We start from the raw sequence: 19,120 nt of genomic DNA on the forward strand, positions 1-19,120 counted from the left end.
ATGTGAAGATTTCTTCATTTATATTCACATTTTATTAAAGAGTACATAACATAAGATCATGAAAATTACATTTCATGCAGTGTGTACTGTTGCCGTGTTTGAAAGTAAGCAGTCTGCCAAGTTGTAAATCCGAAGGTGAATGAATAACAAAGTTATTGGCTTGGAAAAAAGGGAGTCGACTCTGAATCACGCAAACGAGTCGTCACTAGTCCGATTCGCGAACCGCCACAGATTTACGTCACTACATATAGTCCCCGCCTACGTTTTGCTAGGACTGCCCGTGAAAACTTCACTCTTCTCCCCCAAACACTGTAGCTCGTGAGCCTCATTCGCGGTAGACCAATCACACCAGACTAGACCATCTGACCAATCACATCAGACTAGGCTAGCGGAAAGGAGGGGATTAGACAGATGAATCGCGGAACAAATCATTTGAGAGTCAGTCAAGAAGTAAGGTAAGAATAACTGGCTATTATTACGAAATAATAGTGTTTTTACACCTTCTATGTACATACACTTGTTGTTAGTAAGACCTTAAAAATCCCTAGTTATGTACTCTTTAAAATGTTGATGCGGGGGTTGAGACGTCAAGGGATGTTGAAAAGAACAGCTCTCCCAACTGAAAAAGACATATGAACAAGTTTTATGCGCCTTGATCCCAAGCTATATGTCATTGTATGCAAAATACAAAACATTCAAAAATGTTTTATTTTTTGGTTCAACTGCTTCTTTATAAATACATTTTGGACTCGTCCTTTGCTGGGCCCGTCGCAAACAATGCATCCGAAACTGAATAAAAGATTTCCAATTAAAAGAACATCTGATGCTTCTCAGGTGGGATGGGTTTTGATAGGCTGTTTCTAAAAATGGGCGTCTTTTGTGCTCAGCTGTTTGACTGCCAAATCCTAGCCACTCGATCCATCAGAATGTAATATATCAGCCCTAATCCGGCATAGGCTTTTTGTGTTGTTTCTGTAATCTTCTCTATAGAAAAACCATTAAAGCACCCAAAGCTCTCATGATTCCATAATTCAGCCTGTCCCACAAACTCTGCTGACAACTAAGAAATACATCTATTTTGGGAACAAGAGGGCGGGAGAAGGAGATGGCAGTAATTTAGGTAAACTGTAGCACTTAATAAATGGATGGAAAGAGTTCATTCCAATAGAGGGCAAAGTAATTAAAGGAAGGTGATGTATTTTCACTAAACGATCCTTCTAATGTGAAGCAATGGGAGGGATGAGGTATGCGGGTGAAACGAAGGTGATTTTAATAATGCTTAAAGTATTGAATGATGGTTATGTGGACCCGAGTTTGCCGCTTAATACGATTTGAAACCTGCGATTTATATTGGACTATACTTATGCTTTTGAATAATGTTCACATTGTGACTCGTGCTGAGAAATCCAAGTTGCTTTCCACTTGCGTGCAAAGCTGGAATTAGGTTAGCACAGACAAAATGTAAAGCCCTTGGTTTCTCAAAGGTATATTTATAGTGGCAACGTTTCATTGAACCATTTGAAACCATAGGACGTAACACAATGCAAATATCAAAGTTGTTTGCATTATGCATGTGTTTGTTGCGTGAACTCTTTAGTTAAATAATAGCAGACTGTAGTTCAAGTTGGTGTTTACTGTATATAATCATTTTCAGTCGGGTGTACCAAAGTCGACTTAAAATAATTGGTGGTATAATTAGACCAAACACTGAAAAAAACGGTTATATAAGCATTATTTTATGTGGCGCGGCTGCGCTGCTTGGAACAGAAGGTAATACAGGTCAAGCTTTTAGGAGGAAAAGAGTAATGCAAGAACCCCTCTCGAGACGCAGCGAGACAGCGGGGAGGACACCGGGAATGAAAGAAATCATTACCGTGGGCTCTGGGAGTACAAAACTCTGTCATCTCTTTGCCTTTTTGACCTCTCGGTATATACAGTATAAGCTATATATGGAAATCCAATATACAGTTTGAATTGCTCTCTGATTCCATCATTAAGATCATAAGAAGTCCATCAAAAAGAAATATGCATCTTTTCAGCAAGAATGAAAAAACCATGAATATGATTACGGAGATGATGATGATGGCCGTGTATTAAAGGCCTGTGTCGGACAGATCACTAAATCTTTAGGTCACTTCATTATTCACTCATTAAAGTTGTCATAAAGTTTAATTGTGGCTAATGATGAAACAGCCTTGGATGGTGTATATCAAATGGCGTCAAGAGCTTTGAAACTGCATAAGGAGAAGATATAAAGCGTCACTACAGTCTATGAAACATTGAGCCACATTTAAGAGATATCAAAGTAGAATTAAACAATGCTACACAGACCTACAAAGACATCTGGCAGATGATAAAGTGGGCAAAATATTTCAGTCTTTCAGTGAAGGAAGGCTTTCGCCCTAGCAACCGTCTAGCAACTCCCTGGAAACCATCCAGAACACTATAGCAACCACAAAGCAACTACCCACACGACTTTGAACATAAAATTGACTCATTTCACTTGTTAACTAGTCTGTAAAAATAATGTATGCAAAATAAATGCATAAAAAATGTATACAGTCTGTAAGAAAATATATACAGATTCGAAAATAGCTAATATTTAAATTATAAACGTATATACTTATATTTATATAAAAATATGATTTATATAATTATTATATAAAAATATTTATATAAATATCACAAAGCTTGATCTATACACACACATCAAACAAAAAGTAATCAGCTTGATTCCATTAACAAAATATACATGTTTTCATCATAATGCTCAACCGTTTTCATATTATTCAAACAGATACCATGACAAATGAACGGCATTAAATGACACTTTGTTAATGTCCCAATGTTAAAAGCATTCTATTACCCACACTAATGGAGATGTTGGGGATTGTGTTTTGACCCGAAACCAGCACACAGTTCAGTCATTTTTAACACAAACAAAATCCCCATTAATGACTCGACTGTCTATGGATCAAGTGTCACAAAACACCCTCGGAACATATTCACCGCAATTCTCTGCTATGAAGTCATTACGACTCTTGTTCGTGTAGCATTAGGGCCGATATGGCTTTTGTAATGACTCTCTTTCAATTAGACAACGCATAAGAGCAGTGGGCTGAAAAGCCATTGCTCTCACTTAAAAGCGATTTGCATGGCATACATCATTATTAGCAGCCCATAAAAGTCATACGCATTTGAAATCGCGGTCACGTTTGGCTAAAAATAATATTTCCGATGGCTGCAATTTATGTGATCTCAGAGTCATGACGGATCCGTGGGGTTAATTAGCAACACAGATGAGGCTTCAACTGCAGTCATCGGATGTGTAATTAAACCTCTCGTTTAAGTGCAAACGACTACGCGATCAAAATCTCAATTCGGTGGTTTTGCATCACAATACCGCAAAAATGAATACATCTTATCCCACGGCTCTCCGATTAGTCATCACATTCTAAGCTATGTTATTCTCAACCGCTAAAACAAACAACACAGGGTCATCTGTGTACCGCGAGTCATCTTGACCGTAAAAATGATTAACTCACTAGGAGTTTTTGTGTCCAGTAATTTACTCATGTGGCAAGCAGTATATGTGTAAGAGACCATTCCAAATTTTCATTTATTCAGCTTTTCTAGATGTATTGTGGCCATTCCAGTCCATTGTCTGTTGAATTTCAAACCTCAGGAGTGTCATAGAGTCATCCAACAGCAATGTAAAAGACTGACAGCATGACAAGTCACATTTTTTTTTTACGTTTCCTAAATACATGAACAAATATTACTGTTGTACTGCTTAAAAGTGAATATGAACTTGTTTTCTTCGCAGTATTTGAGGTCTGAAAAAAAATACAGAGCATTTTTTCTGTTATTTTGACATGTTTCTCCCGTTTTCATTTTTTTTGCAAATAAATGTAAATAGAAACAATATAATTATTTTTTTAATTTGGGAGAAATATTGTTAGTAGTTCACAGAATTAAACAAAAACGTTGATTTTACCTGCATTTCTAGTCAAAAGTTTTAAAACACTTAAGTGAAATGTTTCCTATTACCTTAAAAGGTTTTGATCTGAAGGTGACTGCTTAAATGTCTGAAATTAGTTTCGTATACAAAATATTACTGTGCAAATATAGCCTAACCTTTATTTCATAACAATCTAACATTTTATTTCATCAAAATGTCTGTGAAATTGATGAAAAATGAGCAGCAAATAAGAGGACAGATTTGATGGAAACTATTTCAATATCGTTTAAAAACATAAATGGTATATTTTTTGCAACATAATTCTCATAGTTCCCTTTGTCTTATTCCACAGTTTCAATGAGCTTACTATTTTTCTAAAATGTGGAAAAATATGAATAAGTGAGTAAGTGTTGTAAAACTTTTGACCGGTAGTGTAAATATATATATACTGTACATATACAGTATATGTTGAAACAGAAGAGGTCTGTATGTATCAACTACAAAAATCAACAAAAGATATTGATAATAATATTTAGCTTGGGCTTTTAGTGGGATTTACAGTGTTTCAATGAAAGGCATCACAATAGCAGTGTTCATCCTGAAGCGGACATTGTGAATTATTCATTACTGCACACTTGACCCTGTACTTTTCCATTGACCTATTAAGAAATTGTGCAGTCATTTACTGTAGCGAACAAACTCCGCACACTACATATCAATACGCTCGTTTTCTCGTCAAGGGCTTTTGCCTGTTTAAAATGCTCTCTGGCACCCCAAAAACACTGGATTGAGGGCAGAATGTATTACAAGAGGCCATTAAATATGTTTGCTGTCTTTCCTGCACACCAAGGGCGAGACCGAAATCTTTGAGTAGAAACAGGATGATGTTGCTGTCACGAGACCTGAGCGCGTCCTCCCGGAAGCCTGGTCTTGACATGCTCTTCGCCCTCAGCTATAGACTGCCATCCGAACGACGCCCACACAGGCCCTTGGCCCTCCATTTCTGCCAATCACAGAGGTCTTTCTTCAAGCCTGTTCTAGCAGTGGGCGGAGGAGACGTGCTACCATTTCAGGCAAAGATTTCAGCTTTTTCAGCGTGCAGGACAGGACTACGTGTGGCAAATTTCGCCGGAGAACAACACAATTATATGCCATGCTACCCCACGCTATATTTTCAACAACCATCTTATTCACGTCAACACCTGTCCAATAAAATCAGACAACTCTCTTTGAAAAAATGAAAACCGAAAAGTAAACACAAATAAAAGGCACTTATTATTGGGAATACTGACAGCCTGTCACTAAAGTTTCTTTTAAACGCATCAGGTTCTAAGCTAATCTCATATATGAGACGTCTGTTCTCAGATACAGGGAGCTGTCGGGAGTAATGGAGAAAACAATGGTAGCTCCTGTCTTAATTAGACATGGGCTACTCCTCTCCAACCTCCTTTCACAGACAAACTCTTTTCAATTATACAAAATAAAGTCAGCTGTCTCGTCTGGAGGCACTGATCCAAAGCCCGGCCGCGGAACAACCTTGGCCAGCCGAGACCCGAATGTTCTTGACTTGCGTCAGGATTGTTCAGACAGTTCTCACATTCATTAAGTCAATGTAGGTGATTTTTGAGTCTGGAAAATTTGGCTGTGTGCCTCATGAGCTTTTACTGGCCAATAATATGATGGAACTATAATAAAGTGGTATATTTTTATGTCTTTTATGTTATAGCTATGGTGGGTATATCTGTTTGCAATATAGTAAAGTTCCAGAGTGTCATTTTTTGGAGGATCTATTGACAGAAATACAATATAATATACATAACTATGTCTTCAGAGTTGTATAAAGACCTTACATAATGAAGCGTTATGTTTTTAATACCTTAGAATGAGCTTTTTCTGTCCACGAGTCCCTTTGCATGGAATTCATCATGTTGTTTCTACAATAGCCCAAAATGGACAAATTGCTCTACAGAGTGTTTCAAAAACACGTTATGTCCTTTGGTAAAGAAGCGAAAACAGGATAATATCTTAGTCCTGTGTCAGCCGCCATAGTGCTTCGAAAGGGAGGGGTGGAGTGAGCAGTTGGTTGCAATTCGCAACCTCACCATTAGATGCCGCTAAAATCTCCACATTGCTTCTTTAAATTACAGTAACCAATTACTTAGTAACTAGTTACACCCAACACTGATTATATTATATTATAATATAGTACATGCCTGTCATCTTTGATAATCTATAGGACTACTGTATATGTCCTGTCTCATGACTCCAAAAGTGTTTGACAGCTTTGTGTTCTTGTTTATCAATTGATAACCAATCATGTGAGCTTGATTTACCCAAGTAATGACATAGTTAGTTGACTCTGCTAGCTTAAATACTACTGCATTTTTGGATGTAAGGCAGGTCGGCCTGTGGAACTCGTTGAGAGTGTTGAAGCTGACTTCTGCTGGCAAAACTACAAACTATTTTTCTTCAGTAAATTTTCTTCTATTAATTGCATTCCTGACTTCTTTTACTGTCTTTTACTGTAATATCCCCTACACCTTCTTTTCATTGAAACAGGTCATTGTATATCACACCTTTTCCCGTAAGTCTATTATGCTTTAGCTTCAACTGCCTCATGCACACAATCGCATATTGAAATCCCGTTTCATGCTTTGGGTTTTCTCATTTCTCCGGACACGGTTGTCATAATAGGTCCATATATAGAGAGCTGTAGAAAATAACGGCCAAGCCGCCGATGCAGCACAGTGTTCACTGGACAGGACGTTGAGGATCATTTGCGTTTGAAAGCTTATTACCAGTTCTCACCAGGGTGGATCAAGGTGTGCGCAGACCCATCTTCACCTCTGCACCGCACATTTTGCCGACATTTTCAAATGCTTGAGCACACATGCTGATTGAATTGCGTTGAGCGCACAAAGACAAAACTGATTTTGCAAAAGCCAACCATAATCTCACATTTGGCCGCTGTTAAGATTGCGAAACACTGAACTGGGGGTAAACCCCATTTCAAATGCCAGTTTTCTGGCTTTAGGTGAAAGGATAGAGAGCCTAACAGTCGAAGAGCGAAAATATTTGGTGGGATGAGGGCTTTTCGGTTTAGACGCGACGGGCCAAATGAGCTGCAGATTTTACGAGGGACAGATGGAGGGTGATTCACCAGAATAAGTTTCTGCATGTGCTTCACATGCGTGATTGAAGATCTTAGAGAAAACGAAAATGTTTGAATGGATATAATATGAAAACAGGATATAAAATATGGTTTTCAGCTGTAGATGCACTTCTCTTCTAGCCATAACCATAAATGTAAGAGGCAGATCAGAGGAAGTGTGATCATTTGGTGAAAATTGTCCCCCTCCCCCTGGCTCTCAAATCTCATTTTACATTCATGTGCATTTAAATACGAAGCACAGGGTCTTACATGAATGACATTAAAATATATTGGTTCTTGCATGTCTGCCGACAGATTGTCAAACCTGCCACAACAGATCTAGATTAGGCATATTTAAAGTCAAATATTTGTGTCCTGCTGGATTTTAGAACCTAAATTTTGTTTTGTTGCTTAAGCAGATTACATCACCTCAGATGACTTGAAATATACGTTTGAAATATAAATTGTGTGGCGCTTTTATCATTTATTGTTTGAGTGTGACAACGCCCAGCCCCATTAACTTTAATTGTATGCAAAGGAAACCATAACAAAGTATCTTGTGTGAAAAATCAGACAGGTTAAAAAAACGGCTAAATTGAGTGTTTGTAAATGAAAGAATCAGTTGACTGATGTACTTCCTATGTGACAATTAACCATAGTTTTACTACAGTGACCCCAGTATTTTCTCACTAGTACAGGAACCATAGTTATACTTTTACTATAATAAAACCATGGTAAAAATGTTATGTAACAATAACCTGTTCATTCAAACACAAGACAGCCCTAACACTTATAACAACACATGTACAGTAAGTACTTTATACGACACTCTGATGTAAAAAGTTTCAAAACCCTTACAAAAGTTAACCATAGTTTTATTATTGTAAAAATACTGTATAGCAAGTTTTTTTTGGCAGATTGATGACCATTTGTATGACCATAGTTTAGAAATTTCATGGTTAAACCGTCATTGCAGAGAGCGTAGTAAATTTATGGTTACCTTGTTTTTACCTCAAATACCACAGTTAAACTAGGCTACTGTACGGGTGCTCTAATAAAAGTGTTAATTTCGTCCACAAGGTTATTTTTCTGAACATACTGTACCATTACATAACTAATCCTTTGCCTTTCAGTACTGAAATCCACAACTTTACCCTCGCGTATATTCCCTGAATTACATTCCTTACATTCAGCTCTCGACAAAAACGCTCATTTTTGCTGAAAATGAGTTCACCTCGACCAGAACTATCTCAGTGTTCAAAGCTTCATCATCGAGGCACGATGTGTGTATGCACTGAACCTAACCTGCCTCCCCCTCGTGCTGTTTTTTCCCTCCTCCTCAGCCTTTGTCAACTGTGATTTTGAGGGAAGGGATGAATATTCGGGTTGGGTTTCGTCAGGCTATACGTTTTACCGACCGGCACACCTCTCTTCAGTCTTCTCCTCACGACGAACGAGTGAAATATCCGTCCGGCGTTTCGCGGTTAGTCACAGAGAGATATCTGAGGATGCGCATCAATACCTTATTCATCCGTTGTCTACCCACGGAGCCTGACTTTCAATGTTTTACCCCGAGCATGAATGGGGCTGTTTGAGGATATACGTCCTTTTCATCGGCGTTTTTTAAGGCAAAGAGGAAATGTTCGAGATGTTTCACGTAAACAAAAAGCGTTAACGCGTCTATGACGGACGTAACGGGACGAGCACGCGAAGCCATCGCGGCATATGACGTTTTATCTTTTTGTTTATTTTACGGCTTGTTCCTTATACAGCTTAATATGAGGCAAGTATATATATGTTAACTATTTATTTCACTGTGTTTTTACCCTATATCGATGTCTGAGATTCTCGCGCGAATTAACGATGCCAAGTTGGTCGCCGTTTGATGTTTTCAGTTGGGATGTGGGATTTTTAGATTTCCGACTGAATACTGAGTTGTTGCACTGCGGTAAATCAGAAGTCGACGCGCCGTCGTCGACGGCTGCCGTTCAGATCTATCATAAGCATGCATGTGGCATTAAGAGAGATTGCGATTGATACCGCTCTCTACAGGTGCCTGAACCGGTGCCAGTTTCCGAAAAGGACCGATTTCAAGTCCGCCTCTATGTTAGATACCGGTTTGCACGAACCCTTTGCTGTTTTCCCCACGGGAATAACAAAATACCCCCGCTTGTATAAAAGGCTGTAGGAAGCACTTTAGTTGCAAGACTTCGGCTGCATTTCACGTAGCTAGTTCATTGCATAAAGATTGCATGTCGTAAACGCTATATTACGATGAAGCTTGTTTTTGACTTCTAGATTAAGATTTGAAAAACAGTCCGTAAAGTTGAAATATACAATTTTCACCTAAATTTAAAGTAAACTTGCGTTATGATTGCATTTAAATGAAAGGTTCCGTATCATTTTTTTTTAAATACAAAAGGGCACTGTAATTAATGTGAATGCCTTTCTTAGACATCACGAGACTCACTCTAAGATCTGTTTTTCCCCAGCTGTGTCTTTGTCCATAGGATCAAATCAGACCGCATCGTCTAAATGAAGTTACCCAGCCATGCAATGTTCCTGGAAGGCTGTTATTTTGCTTGCGTTGGTGTCCATAGCAATCCAATACACAGCAATCAGGACTTTTACAGCCAAGACTTTTCACATGTGCCCCGTTCCCAACCCACTAAATTGCGGCTTGGGACAGGACGCGGAGTCTTTCGATCGGATGTGCGACGAGTACCCGTATTTGAATTACAATTCCTCTAGGAAGACTCACATCCTTATCTTGGCGACCACACGCAGCGGCTCGTCTTTTGTCGGACAGCTGCTCAACCAGCACTCGGATGTGTTTTATCTTTTCGAACCCCTCTTTCACGTTCAGTCTACTTTAATTCCTCACCTTTCTCCCAGCAGATACGCCGTCGAGCGTAGGGTGATGCTGGGAGCCAGCCGCGACCTTCTACGAAGCTTGTACAACTGCGACTTGTATTTTTTGGAGAGCTACATCAAGCCGCAGCCGGCGAACCACACCACGGACAAAATCTTCCGAAGGGGAGCCAGCAAAGCGCTTTGCTCCGCGCCGGTCTGCGATGCCTTCAGCCCGAGCGAAGGAAATATAGAAGAGGGGGATTGTGTGCGAAAGTGCGCCTCCCTCAATTTGACCCTAGCTGCCGAGTCGTGCCGCGAAAGACGGCACGTGGCCATTAAAACGGTACGTATACCGGAGGTCAGCGACCTTAAGGCGCTGATCGAGGACCCCCGGCTCAACCTCAAAGTTATTCAGCTGGTAAGAGACCCACGTGGGATATTATCATCCAGGATCGAAACCTTTCGGGACACGTACCGCCTGTGGCGCATCTGGAGAGCCACGGGCCGCAAACCGTACAACCTGGATTTGACCCCGTTCACAACGGTCTGCGACGACTTTCTCAACTCGGTGTCCACAGGGTTAAGCAGACCACCGTGGCTCCGGGGAAGGTACATGCTGCTGAGATACGAGGACGTGGCCAGGAACCCGCTCCAAAAAATTAAGGAGGTTTACGAGTTCCTCGGCCTGTCCATGGAAAAGAACGTGGTGGCTTGGATACACAACAACACGAGAGGCAATAATGACGCGTCAGCAAAGCATAAGTACGGCACGCTGAGGGATTCGGCGGCCAACGCGGAGAGCTGGAGGTTGAAATTGTCTCATGACATAGTTGATTACACGCAAACTGTTTGTCAGCACATTTTAGACGAGCTCGGCTACAAAGCTGTCAGCTCCCCCGAGGAGCTGAAAAACATGTCAGTCTCGCTCATCGAAGACAAAACCTTCATACCTTTTTTGTAACAAAGGTAATCATGTGCACGCACAACTATTTTTCTACGTTAATATCCTTGCCTTAATGTGACTGACATTTGCACTATGAACTTTTTATTACTTGGGGAGACTTCCCTCAAAGTCACCCTATGAGTTTCCGAACAGCACAAGAACCAAAACACTTAGCTGTAAAGAGATCCGACTTCACCTCGATGGCAGCGACAGCATTGAGTCGTGTTCATTATTTATATACTAAAACAGAGCACCACAATATTGACCAGAAAGTTCTGTATGCCAGTCATTGCTTTGACAACACTGAATGTGAATATTTTGTCGGACCCGAACTCCACGAACCGAGCGAACTGAAATGCTGTGTTGTAAAATAACAGCCGTGCAATAAAACCGTGAATGTCACAGTCAGATTATTTCTCAGGTTGTGTAAATTTTCGTCTGCCACAGTCTGCAGTGGGATTTATGCTTTGTGTACGGTTTGCATTTAAAATGCTGTTTTAAATGCAATGTTATGCATTGGTGCTGTATCTGGGTTAAAGGGTGATTTACAGTAAACTCATGCACTTATATCTGCTTGCTTTGGGTGGGTATGATTTATATGTAAATTGTAATGATCGGTCATCATGATATGAGCTCTTTGTTTTTATCTTGCTAAATGTCATAATACAGCCGCAGAGAAACACAATGCAGCGTGTCTCTGTTTTTAAGAGTGGAAAAATGGGTTAATTTAGACGGATGCATGAAATGATTCATTCTGTACTGTCCTCATCGTCATATCACTTAACTTTGTCTTTCATGCAATCAGTACATTCGGATTTGTATTTAGTGTCTATGTATGTGAAAGAGATTATTGCTATTTTTGAATTCATAATAAATGTAGAGAAGCAGAAACGGGATCAATGGCAAAACACGATGCACTTATTTCCATGAACAATTGGCCGAATCTTGCCCACGTTCCTACAGTTTTGGCATTAAACCTCATTTTCAACTTTCAAGGACAGTTTTGAAGATGTTTATGTTTAGTTGGCCTCAAATGGCCTCGGTTTGAGTTAATCCATGGATTTAGCATAATCTAGATAATCTGTATTTACATTTAGGTCAGTGAACCACAGACCAACATTTTTTTCATCCATCATATGATTCAGTTGGGGGATCTGTCTTTAGTTCAGATTGACATTAATCACTTTGAACTACTTTATATAGGAGTATAAACAGTATGGTTTACTGTCATTGATGCATTCGGGATTTTATTCAAGATTCTAGATATTTATTTCACCGCATTTAGCATTCCACACTGTCTGTCTCAACATCATACTGTACAAGGTGCTTTCATATAGCCTTCTTGTGACCTTTCAGGACATCCAGGAGAAATGACACCCTCTTGTGGTCTGAACAATAGGTAATTATGTCTACTTTTGGTTATTGGGCTGAAATGGACCAGATAGTCTCAGATTTATACAGCGAGGGAGCTGTTAGTTATGACAAAAACGTACTTTACAGTGTTCCCATAAACTTGTATTGTGACTCTGCTTTTATGGTTTGAAGTACTGGGCTTTATTTCCTCAAGCGGAGCTATTTTAGGAAGTTGGGATGGGCATTAAACTCATAAACTGTGAAATGGCAGCAGCGCCAGCCTAAATGTTCACAAAAAAAGCACGAGCAAGAAACGTTCTTACCAACTAAAGTGCTTTTATCATTTGTGCAAATATGTCCCACAAAAAGTTTATAAAAGTGCATTAGCATACTGTACTTCCTATAAACTTAATATAAGAAAGTTACCTTCAGTCAACTTTTTTATGTTCTTTTCAGAAATCTACTTAAAACTACATTTAAGTAGTTTTTACCCACTGGCTTAAAAACGTACATGTTCAAGTTCAAGAATTTACGGTTAAAGGTATTTCAATTATACAGTATATACAGTAGGTAAAAAATATAAAGGTATAAAACTTAAGAACATAATGCAAAAATAATAGATAAACGGTAAACTTACATAGGCCTACATAGAAGTGTACTTTCGTAACTTAAAAATGCTATCTAATATTACTATCAGTATACCAACAAGTTCACTTGTAGTATAGTTGCAGTACAAATGAAAACTGTAGATGTAAACTAGTTGTGTACTTTAAGATTACTGTCTGCTTTTACACTTAAAAGTATATTTTTATGAATTAAAAAGTGGGCCAATGTAGTCCCAGGTAGTATTATTACAAGTACTTACACTTACAAGTATACTATTAGTACTTTGATACTAGAATACTTGTACTTTATTTAAGTATACTTTATAAAAAAACTTGAAGCATTATTTTTGTAAGGGCGAATCGGTATTTGTGGCATGCACACATGGTAATGACAGCATGACAGCAAATAAAGACAGCATGTAAGGGATAATGTACAGGCAGCCGGTTGCTTGTACATTATCCCGCTTATTGCACGGCTATTTGCCACATGAGAAAAAAACTGGACATGAATTGTGAATTTGAAATATTTGATTTGCCTATTTTTACTGAATGCAGACCTTCCGCGAGGAAAAGCCGTTTACTTTTGGTTTTAAGGTAAGAAACAACGTTCAGATGTCACAAACAGGCAACCTTTTTATGTTTACAAAACACAATTCAACACTAAAATAAGTCAAGAGTTTTAGGGCTTGGAAATTAAAAATATCACAGAACTTCACATAAGCTTCAGCAACAAGAATAGCAGACATTTGCTTGAGGCTCTGAAAATGGGCAAGTTATGACCTGAGGTCTTTACATAACAGACTTTTATCCACACTGATGGCATGTGTTTGGAGATCTTTAACTTTTTCTTCCATTAACCCTGCACTAGTAAGTAATTGGGTCTTTGAGCCATCTCGCGTTATCTTTTGCCAAAAAAGGTACAAATAATTTGTCTGTGCCTGGGATAAATCAAAAATGTTCTGGCAAGAAACTGAAGTTTTAAAACAAGGGTGTTAATGCTACTTAAATGCAGATACTCTGTGTAAATTACCCAATCAAATTTGCTGTGACACCAGGGCCAGTCACATCCTAGACTGCTGTGTAAATTGAGGTTGCTTATTTTTATATGTACAGCGTTAAGAGACGGAATATGATGGCGAAAATGACCTTGGAGATGTCCAAATGTCTTGAGGTTATGGAGTTGATGAGGTTTTGTAAGGTTAGGTGTTCTGAGAACATGCACATTATGGGCAGCAAATGTCAAGTTTTGCTTTCCTGAACTTCCAGCGCTCTTCCGAGGATAGTGATTTATCATGCACCTCACTGCCTATCTCGACACGCTTGAGCTCTTCTCAAAAGAGATGTTGTTCATTTAAACCACTTATTGTGATTAAGAAAACCATTTAAACCACTTATTGTGATTAAGAGACGCCAGGATACAAACTATATTTGCAACATTGTGCATTTAATCACAGTCGCTACGTTCTGTAACTGTGTGTCACCAGAGGGTCATTGTGACTAACATGATCAATTTTGAAATATCTATGGGGAAACGACAATAAGTAAAAGGTTGGTGGGTGAATCAATGAATTTACAAAAAAAATCTTGATATACTTGTATTGTTTTCTAGGCAAAATATCAATTTCATATATCAAGTTACATTTACTTGAGAAGCAAAATGACATAAAATATTAAGCCTGATTTTCAGAAAGAAATTAACAAAAATAAGCGAGTTTATGCTTAAAATAATACTAAATATTTGGCAATGAATTTCTATTTTTTGCAGAAAGTAAAATATTTTCATATGACTGTTACGGGATGTGAGTAAATAAACCAAGCGCACTACTAAGAAGTATAATCCAATATGGTTTAATAATTTACACGAAAGACAGGAGCAAACACAGAACAGTAGTAACTAGGTCAAACAAGACAGGGCTAACAGAACCAAGCAATACGGAACCATCAAAGAGTCCATACTGTTACAATAACAAGTTATATAAAAACACTTTTTATATTTTTTCAAATATCACTATAAATAAATAGTGACAATTTCACAGTCATAAGAATCACCTGTGAGAATGGAAATGACTAAATTTATTTAGATTTTGAATAGGGATGCACCGATATGTACATTTTGGCAAATGGCGATAACTGATCATTCTTTAACACTGGAAGCCGATAACCGATATATTGGTGGATTTACACATCTTAATATTAGCATTCATTTTTCTAAGCCTGAAACAAAAGGCAAAAAGTGGACAACTGCTTTTATTTTAAAACATTGTCTACAGAAAACAAGATAACATTTAGTTATCATTTTTTCCGAAAATCATGTACCAAGCCTACTTTACACTATAAAGATTCTTTAACGTAAATAATGTATATGTAATTATAGATATTCTTCAAGTACAACCCAGAAAAGTGTTCTCAACATCCACAAGTCTAATCGGCCATCTGCTTTAATAAAATCAGGCCGATACCGATATAGCCAATAATACATCATGCATCCCTGTGCGTTTTGAAGCAATCATGAGTTAACATACACATCTAGTGTACTCTGTCGGAAGTTTCTCAACAGTGTCTAACCAATTGTATTTGACCTTGTGTTATAAAGTATAAGATTAAAAAGCCACAAAATAACCTGCTCTTTTATGGTGCGTTTACTGTGCTTGACACTAAAATCACTAATGTCTCGGGTTAACATTGCGCAACGGTGATGTTGTCGAGCTGTGCAATTGTTTTTGCAGATAAAACACCCGAGTGACTCTATAAATTTTTCTGCTGATTCAGTATGCCATGAAAAGACCACGGTTTATGACCACCTGCCCATACCGGAAAATTTCAGCTGTACACAGAACTCCAAATGGCATAAAAATGGACCCAAGAGTCCAAATCCAAGCTATAGTAAGCTGTTGTGAAAGAATAGGTAGGAAACATCTCTTATCTTACAGCTAGAGATGCACCTATATATCGGCATCGGCCGTTGAAAGGAACTTTTCAGCCAATAGTGAATTTGTGCTGTGTATATAGACAATGTTAAGAAACATCACCAGTTTGATGTTCAATCTTTATTAATAGTCATCATATTATTATTAAAAAATATATTTTAATCTTCAATATCGTCAGATATCACTCTGAAAAATTGGTTTTGGTAGAGAAATTTAGTATTGCATCTCTACTTACAACCTATTTTATAATGTGAAATGTATCACTTGTATAGAAATAAATTCTGTTCAAATGTTTCTCTTGCAAGAGTGAAACAACAATAAAATGATCATTTTACTATGTGACCTAAATTATGTGGCCACTTACTTTTTATAAACTGCTTATGTAATCCAGATCCAGTCTGCTAATGCTTTCAAGTGTGTTTAATGTTATATAAATGATTGAAGTTAAAAATGAATAATGGATCAATGGTTTTGAAATATCTCCACCTGTACCAGTGCCAGATCATTGTGTGATATTCAAATCTATTCTTGTCTTTGCTCCAACCGAACAAAAGTATGCCTCACTAAGAAAAATCAAACGCCCAAACTGGTCTAAAATACAGAATGCTTTATTTGTGGAATACATCATCAATTTAGCAAAAATAGTTCTATTATAGACAAAATCTACTTGGTCTTAAAAGTCCAGTTTATAACAGCATCTTCAAGACGAGGGTACCTACAAGAAAGTACGAAAGCAAAAACAGGACAGGAAAAAAAAAGAAATATAAAAATGAAAAGTACAGTCACAATTAACAGCATGTTTTCAGTTACGCAGCATGTTGTACAGTGAAAGCTCGAGCTTCATGCATGCATTGCAACACTATAATAATACGCCATATGAGATATTTGCATAAATAAAAAGGAGACAAACGCTATGAAAACAGACAGAAACACAGGACCAAATACTCAAGTTGCACGATTTCCAACTGTGATAGTTCTATTATGTAAACGGCAGTAAATGTAAAGCGGGAAATACATCTGTGGTTATTTCGTTCTGTTCTGAAACACTCCACGGTAAGCTTTTACAACTCCCAAGACATTCAGGCACATGTACGGCCAATAAAACAACATCTCAAATGAGCTATAAGTGATGCTTCACAAAATGGGAATGCTGTCTTTTTAAAAAAGCTTTTTAGATGGACTGAGGAAAATGCCACGTTTGTTTCCCTGTCTGAAGCATCCTTTTCAGGCTGTAGTAATTTATTTTCCAGGCGCTTGTTTCCTGGAAACAGATTCAATTTCTATGTCTTGTCATAGAAAATTGACCATTCGCACAGGAGACTCATCATTAATGATGCATTTTTTTCAAGGTAAAGAACTATAGCAAGCAAACAGCTCGAATCGCTGCCATTGAGAACTGATCATGATCTAAATGAAAATGTGTGCTTTATAATATAGCCAAATGAAATCTGTAGAAGCTGCACGGTTGCCTACAGTATATAAAGCTTGTTTGACATGGCCAATGTCGAACAAAAGAACATTAGAAAAGTACATAGTCCAAATCCCACATTATTAAATGAAGTGGGTTATCTAGTGTTACATATATATTCAATTAAATAATAATAATACTTGCTCACAATTCTAGGAAATGTGACATGTGCTTGCCTTGAATACAGAAATAAGCAATTGTGTTTGTGAGTGTTTGAAATGTACCCAAGTACTGATTGGTAACATTAAATCCTAAACCAAAAAACAATTTAAGTTTCATGAAGGTTTTAAAGAATATGCTTGATAGCCCTCTTCAACCTTAAACATAAACTTTTCTCTGTACCGATAATTCAGACAAACAATTAAATTAAAAACAAACAAAAGATCCCACATATCAGCAACTTTCTAATGTTGGTCGAATTGTGTTGGTACTGATATTCTGCAATACACTAACTAAGGAATGATTGTTCAAAGATATATGTAAAACAGTACTTTTCCCAAAGGGCTAAATGAATCAGCCACTTGCTTTCCAAACCCCTAGAACGTGAGAACAAACCACTCAGACATCCATCACCACACTGAATCAGATGGAGGGTGGGAGAGAGCAGACAATCTAATCCGACTTGTCTTTTTTCTTTGGTGTAACTTTACCAGCCACTGCAGAGCCCACTGCCCCGACCCCTCCCGTTACCACGGAGACACCGCCTTTAACCAATCCCACTCCAGCTGCGGGAACGCTCGTCACGGCCGTCTTGGTAAGCTCAAAGCTCTTGCTGCCCACCCAGGCCACTCCCCCGAGTGTGGCGCCCACCGCTCCCTTGGTGAGGTTAAACAGTCCGCCCGTAACTCTCCAGACGACGCCTGCTTCCTTTTTAGGGTGATCCTTTTCCAAGTCTGAAAAAGATTAGACTCATCAGGAGTGTAAACAGTTTTTTACAGTGTTACAAAACTTTTATAGCACTGCTGTCATTTGTGGAAAATGGCAATTAGTTTTTAAAGAAACTCGCCATTGATATAAAGCTTTGTTCGTGTAACAGAAATGTTGTTGACAGTTTTTCAAATATATTTACCATCACTTTCATTAACAACTGGATTTGTGATTTTCACTTGGTAAATAAATAAGCTCAATAACAGTAAATAATTTTTATCGCAAAAATGTAACCATGGGAACGAAAAATCCCATAGTTACACTTTTTAGCGCTAGAATTGTTTATTATTATTATTGAAGTTATTTTTTAGCCCTAAATAAGTTGAATAATAGTAAATATTTTTTCCCTAAAAATGTAACTATGGGAACGTTAAATATCATAGTTACATTTTAAGTAATGTTTACCCCTAAATAAATAAATTAAATGAATAATAAATTAAATTAAAAAAAATAAATAAATAAAAATGAACTACTGGAACAATATCCCGGTTACATTTTAGCGCAATTTTTTATTATTATTGAACTTATTTTTATCCCTAAATAAGGTTAATAGCAAATCATTTTTATCGCTAAAAATCACATTGTTACCTTTTTAGTTATAAAAATTATTTTGTTATAATTGAACTTATTTAGGGATAAAAATATCAAAGATCTCTCATAGAGACTGTAGAGGTCAAGTCATCCTTGCAACACCAAAGGAGTCACATAGATCGCGTTTTAATGCAATAAAATCCACACAGAACACTTCAGCACTCCGTAAATTGTCAGCAAAAACGTATTTACATTTTTTTTGTAGAAAATGCCAAGATCACAAAAACACTTTTACACATCAATCCAAGGCAAATATAATTATTACCTCTGCAATTTCTCATTCACGCAACTCGTTCCTAAAAGCCATGATTTAGAAATCAAGCGTTTCAAGACACTCACTG

General features: G+C 37.8%; 2 protein-coding genes across 3 annotated transcripts in view; one reads left to right on the forward strand and one right to left on the reverse strand.

Annotated features, from left to right (window-relative positions):
• Positions 1–8,175: 8,175 nt before the first annotated feature.
• chst1 (carbohydrate (keratan sulfate Gal-6) sulfotransferase 1) lies at positions 8,176–11,916 on the forward strand. 2 transcript variants are annotated; one of them, XM_057330202.1, is made up of 2 exons: positions 8,176–8,895; positions 10,011–11,916. In XM_057330202.1, the coding sequence occupies exons 1-2, from the start codon at positions 8,795–8,797 to the stop codon at positions 10,924–10,926; spliced, it is 1,017 nt and encodes a 338-aa protein (XP_057186185.1). In that variant the 5' UTR covers positions 8,176–8,794; the 3' UTR covers positions 10,927–11,916. The 2 variants fall into 2 exon arrangements, with proteins under 2 accessions (XP_057186185.1, XP_057186184.1); XM_057330201.1 differs by having other exon boundaries at positions 9,605–11,911.
• Positions 11,917–16,380: 4,464 nt separating this feature from the next.
• Positions 16,381–19,120, reverse strand: part of zgc:101566 (Transmembrane protein 263-B-like) — a 29,704-nt gene continuing 26,964 nt past the window's right edge. The window contains exon 3 of the mRNA XM_057330204.1: positions 16,381–18,154. Coding sequence (XP_057186187.1) covers positions 17,874–18,154 — 281 coding nt within the window. The 3' untranslated portion in view covers positions 16,381–17,873. The remainder of the gene's footprint in view (positions 18,155–19,120) is intronic.

Source organism: Triplophysa rosa, linkage group LG3, assembly GCF_024868665.1.
Source record: "Triplophysa rosa linkage group LG3, Trosa_1v2, whole genome shotgun sequence".
Classification (NCBI taxonomy): domain Eukaryota; kingdom Metazoa; phylum Chordata; class Actinopteri; order Cypriniformes; family Nemacheilidae; genus Triplophysa; species Triplophysa rosa.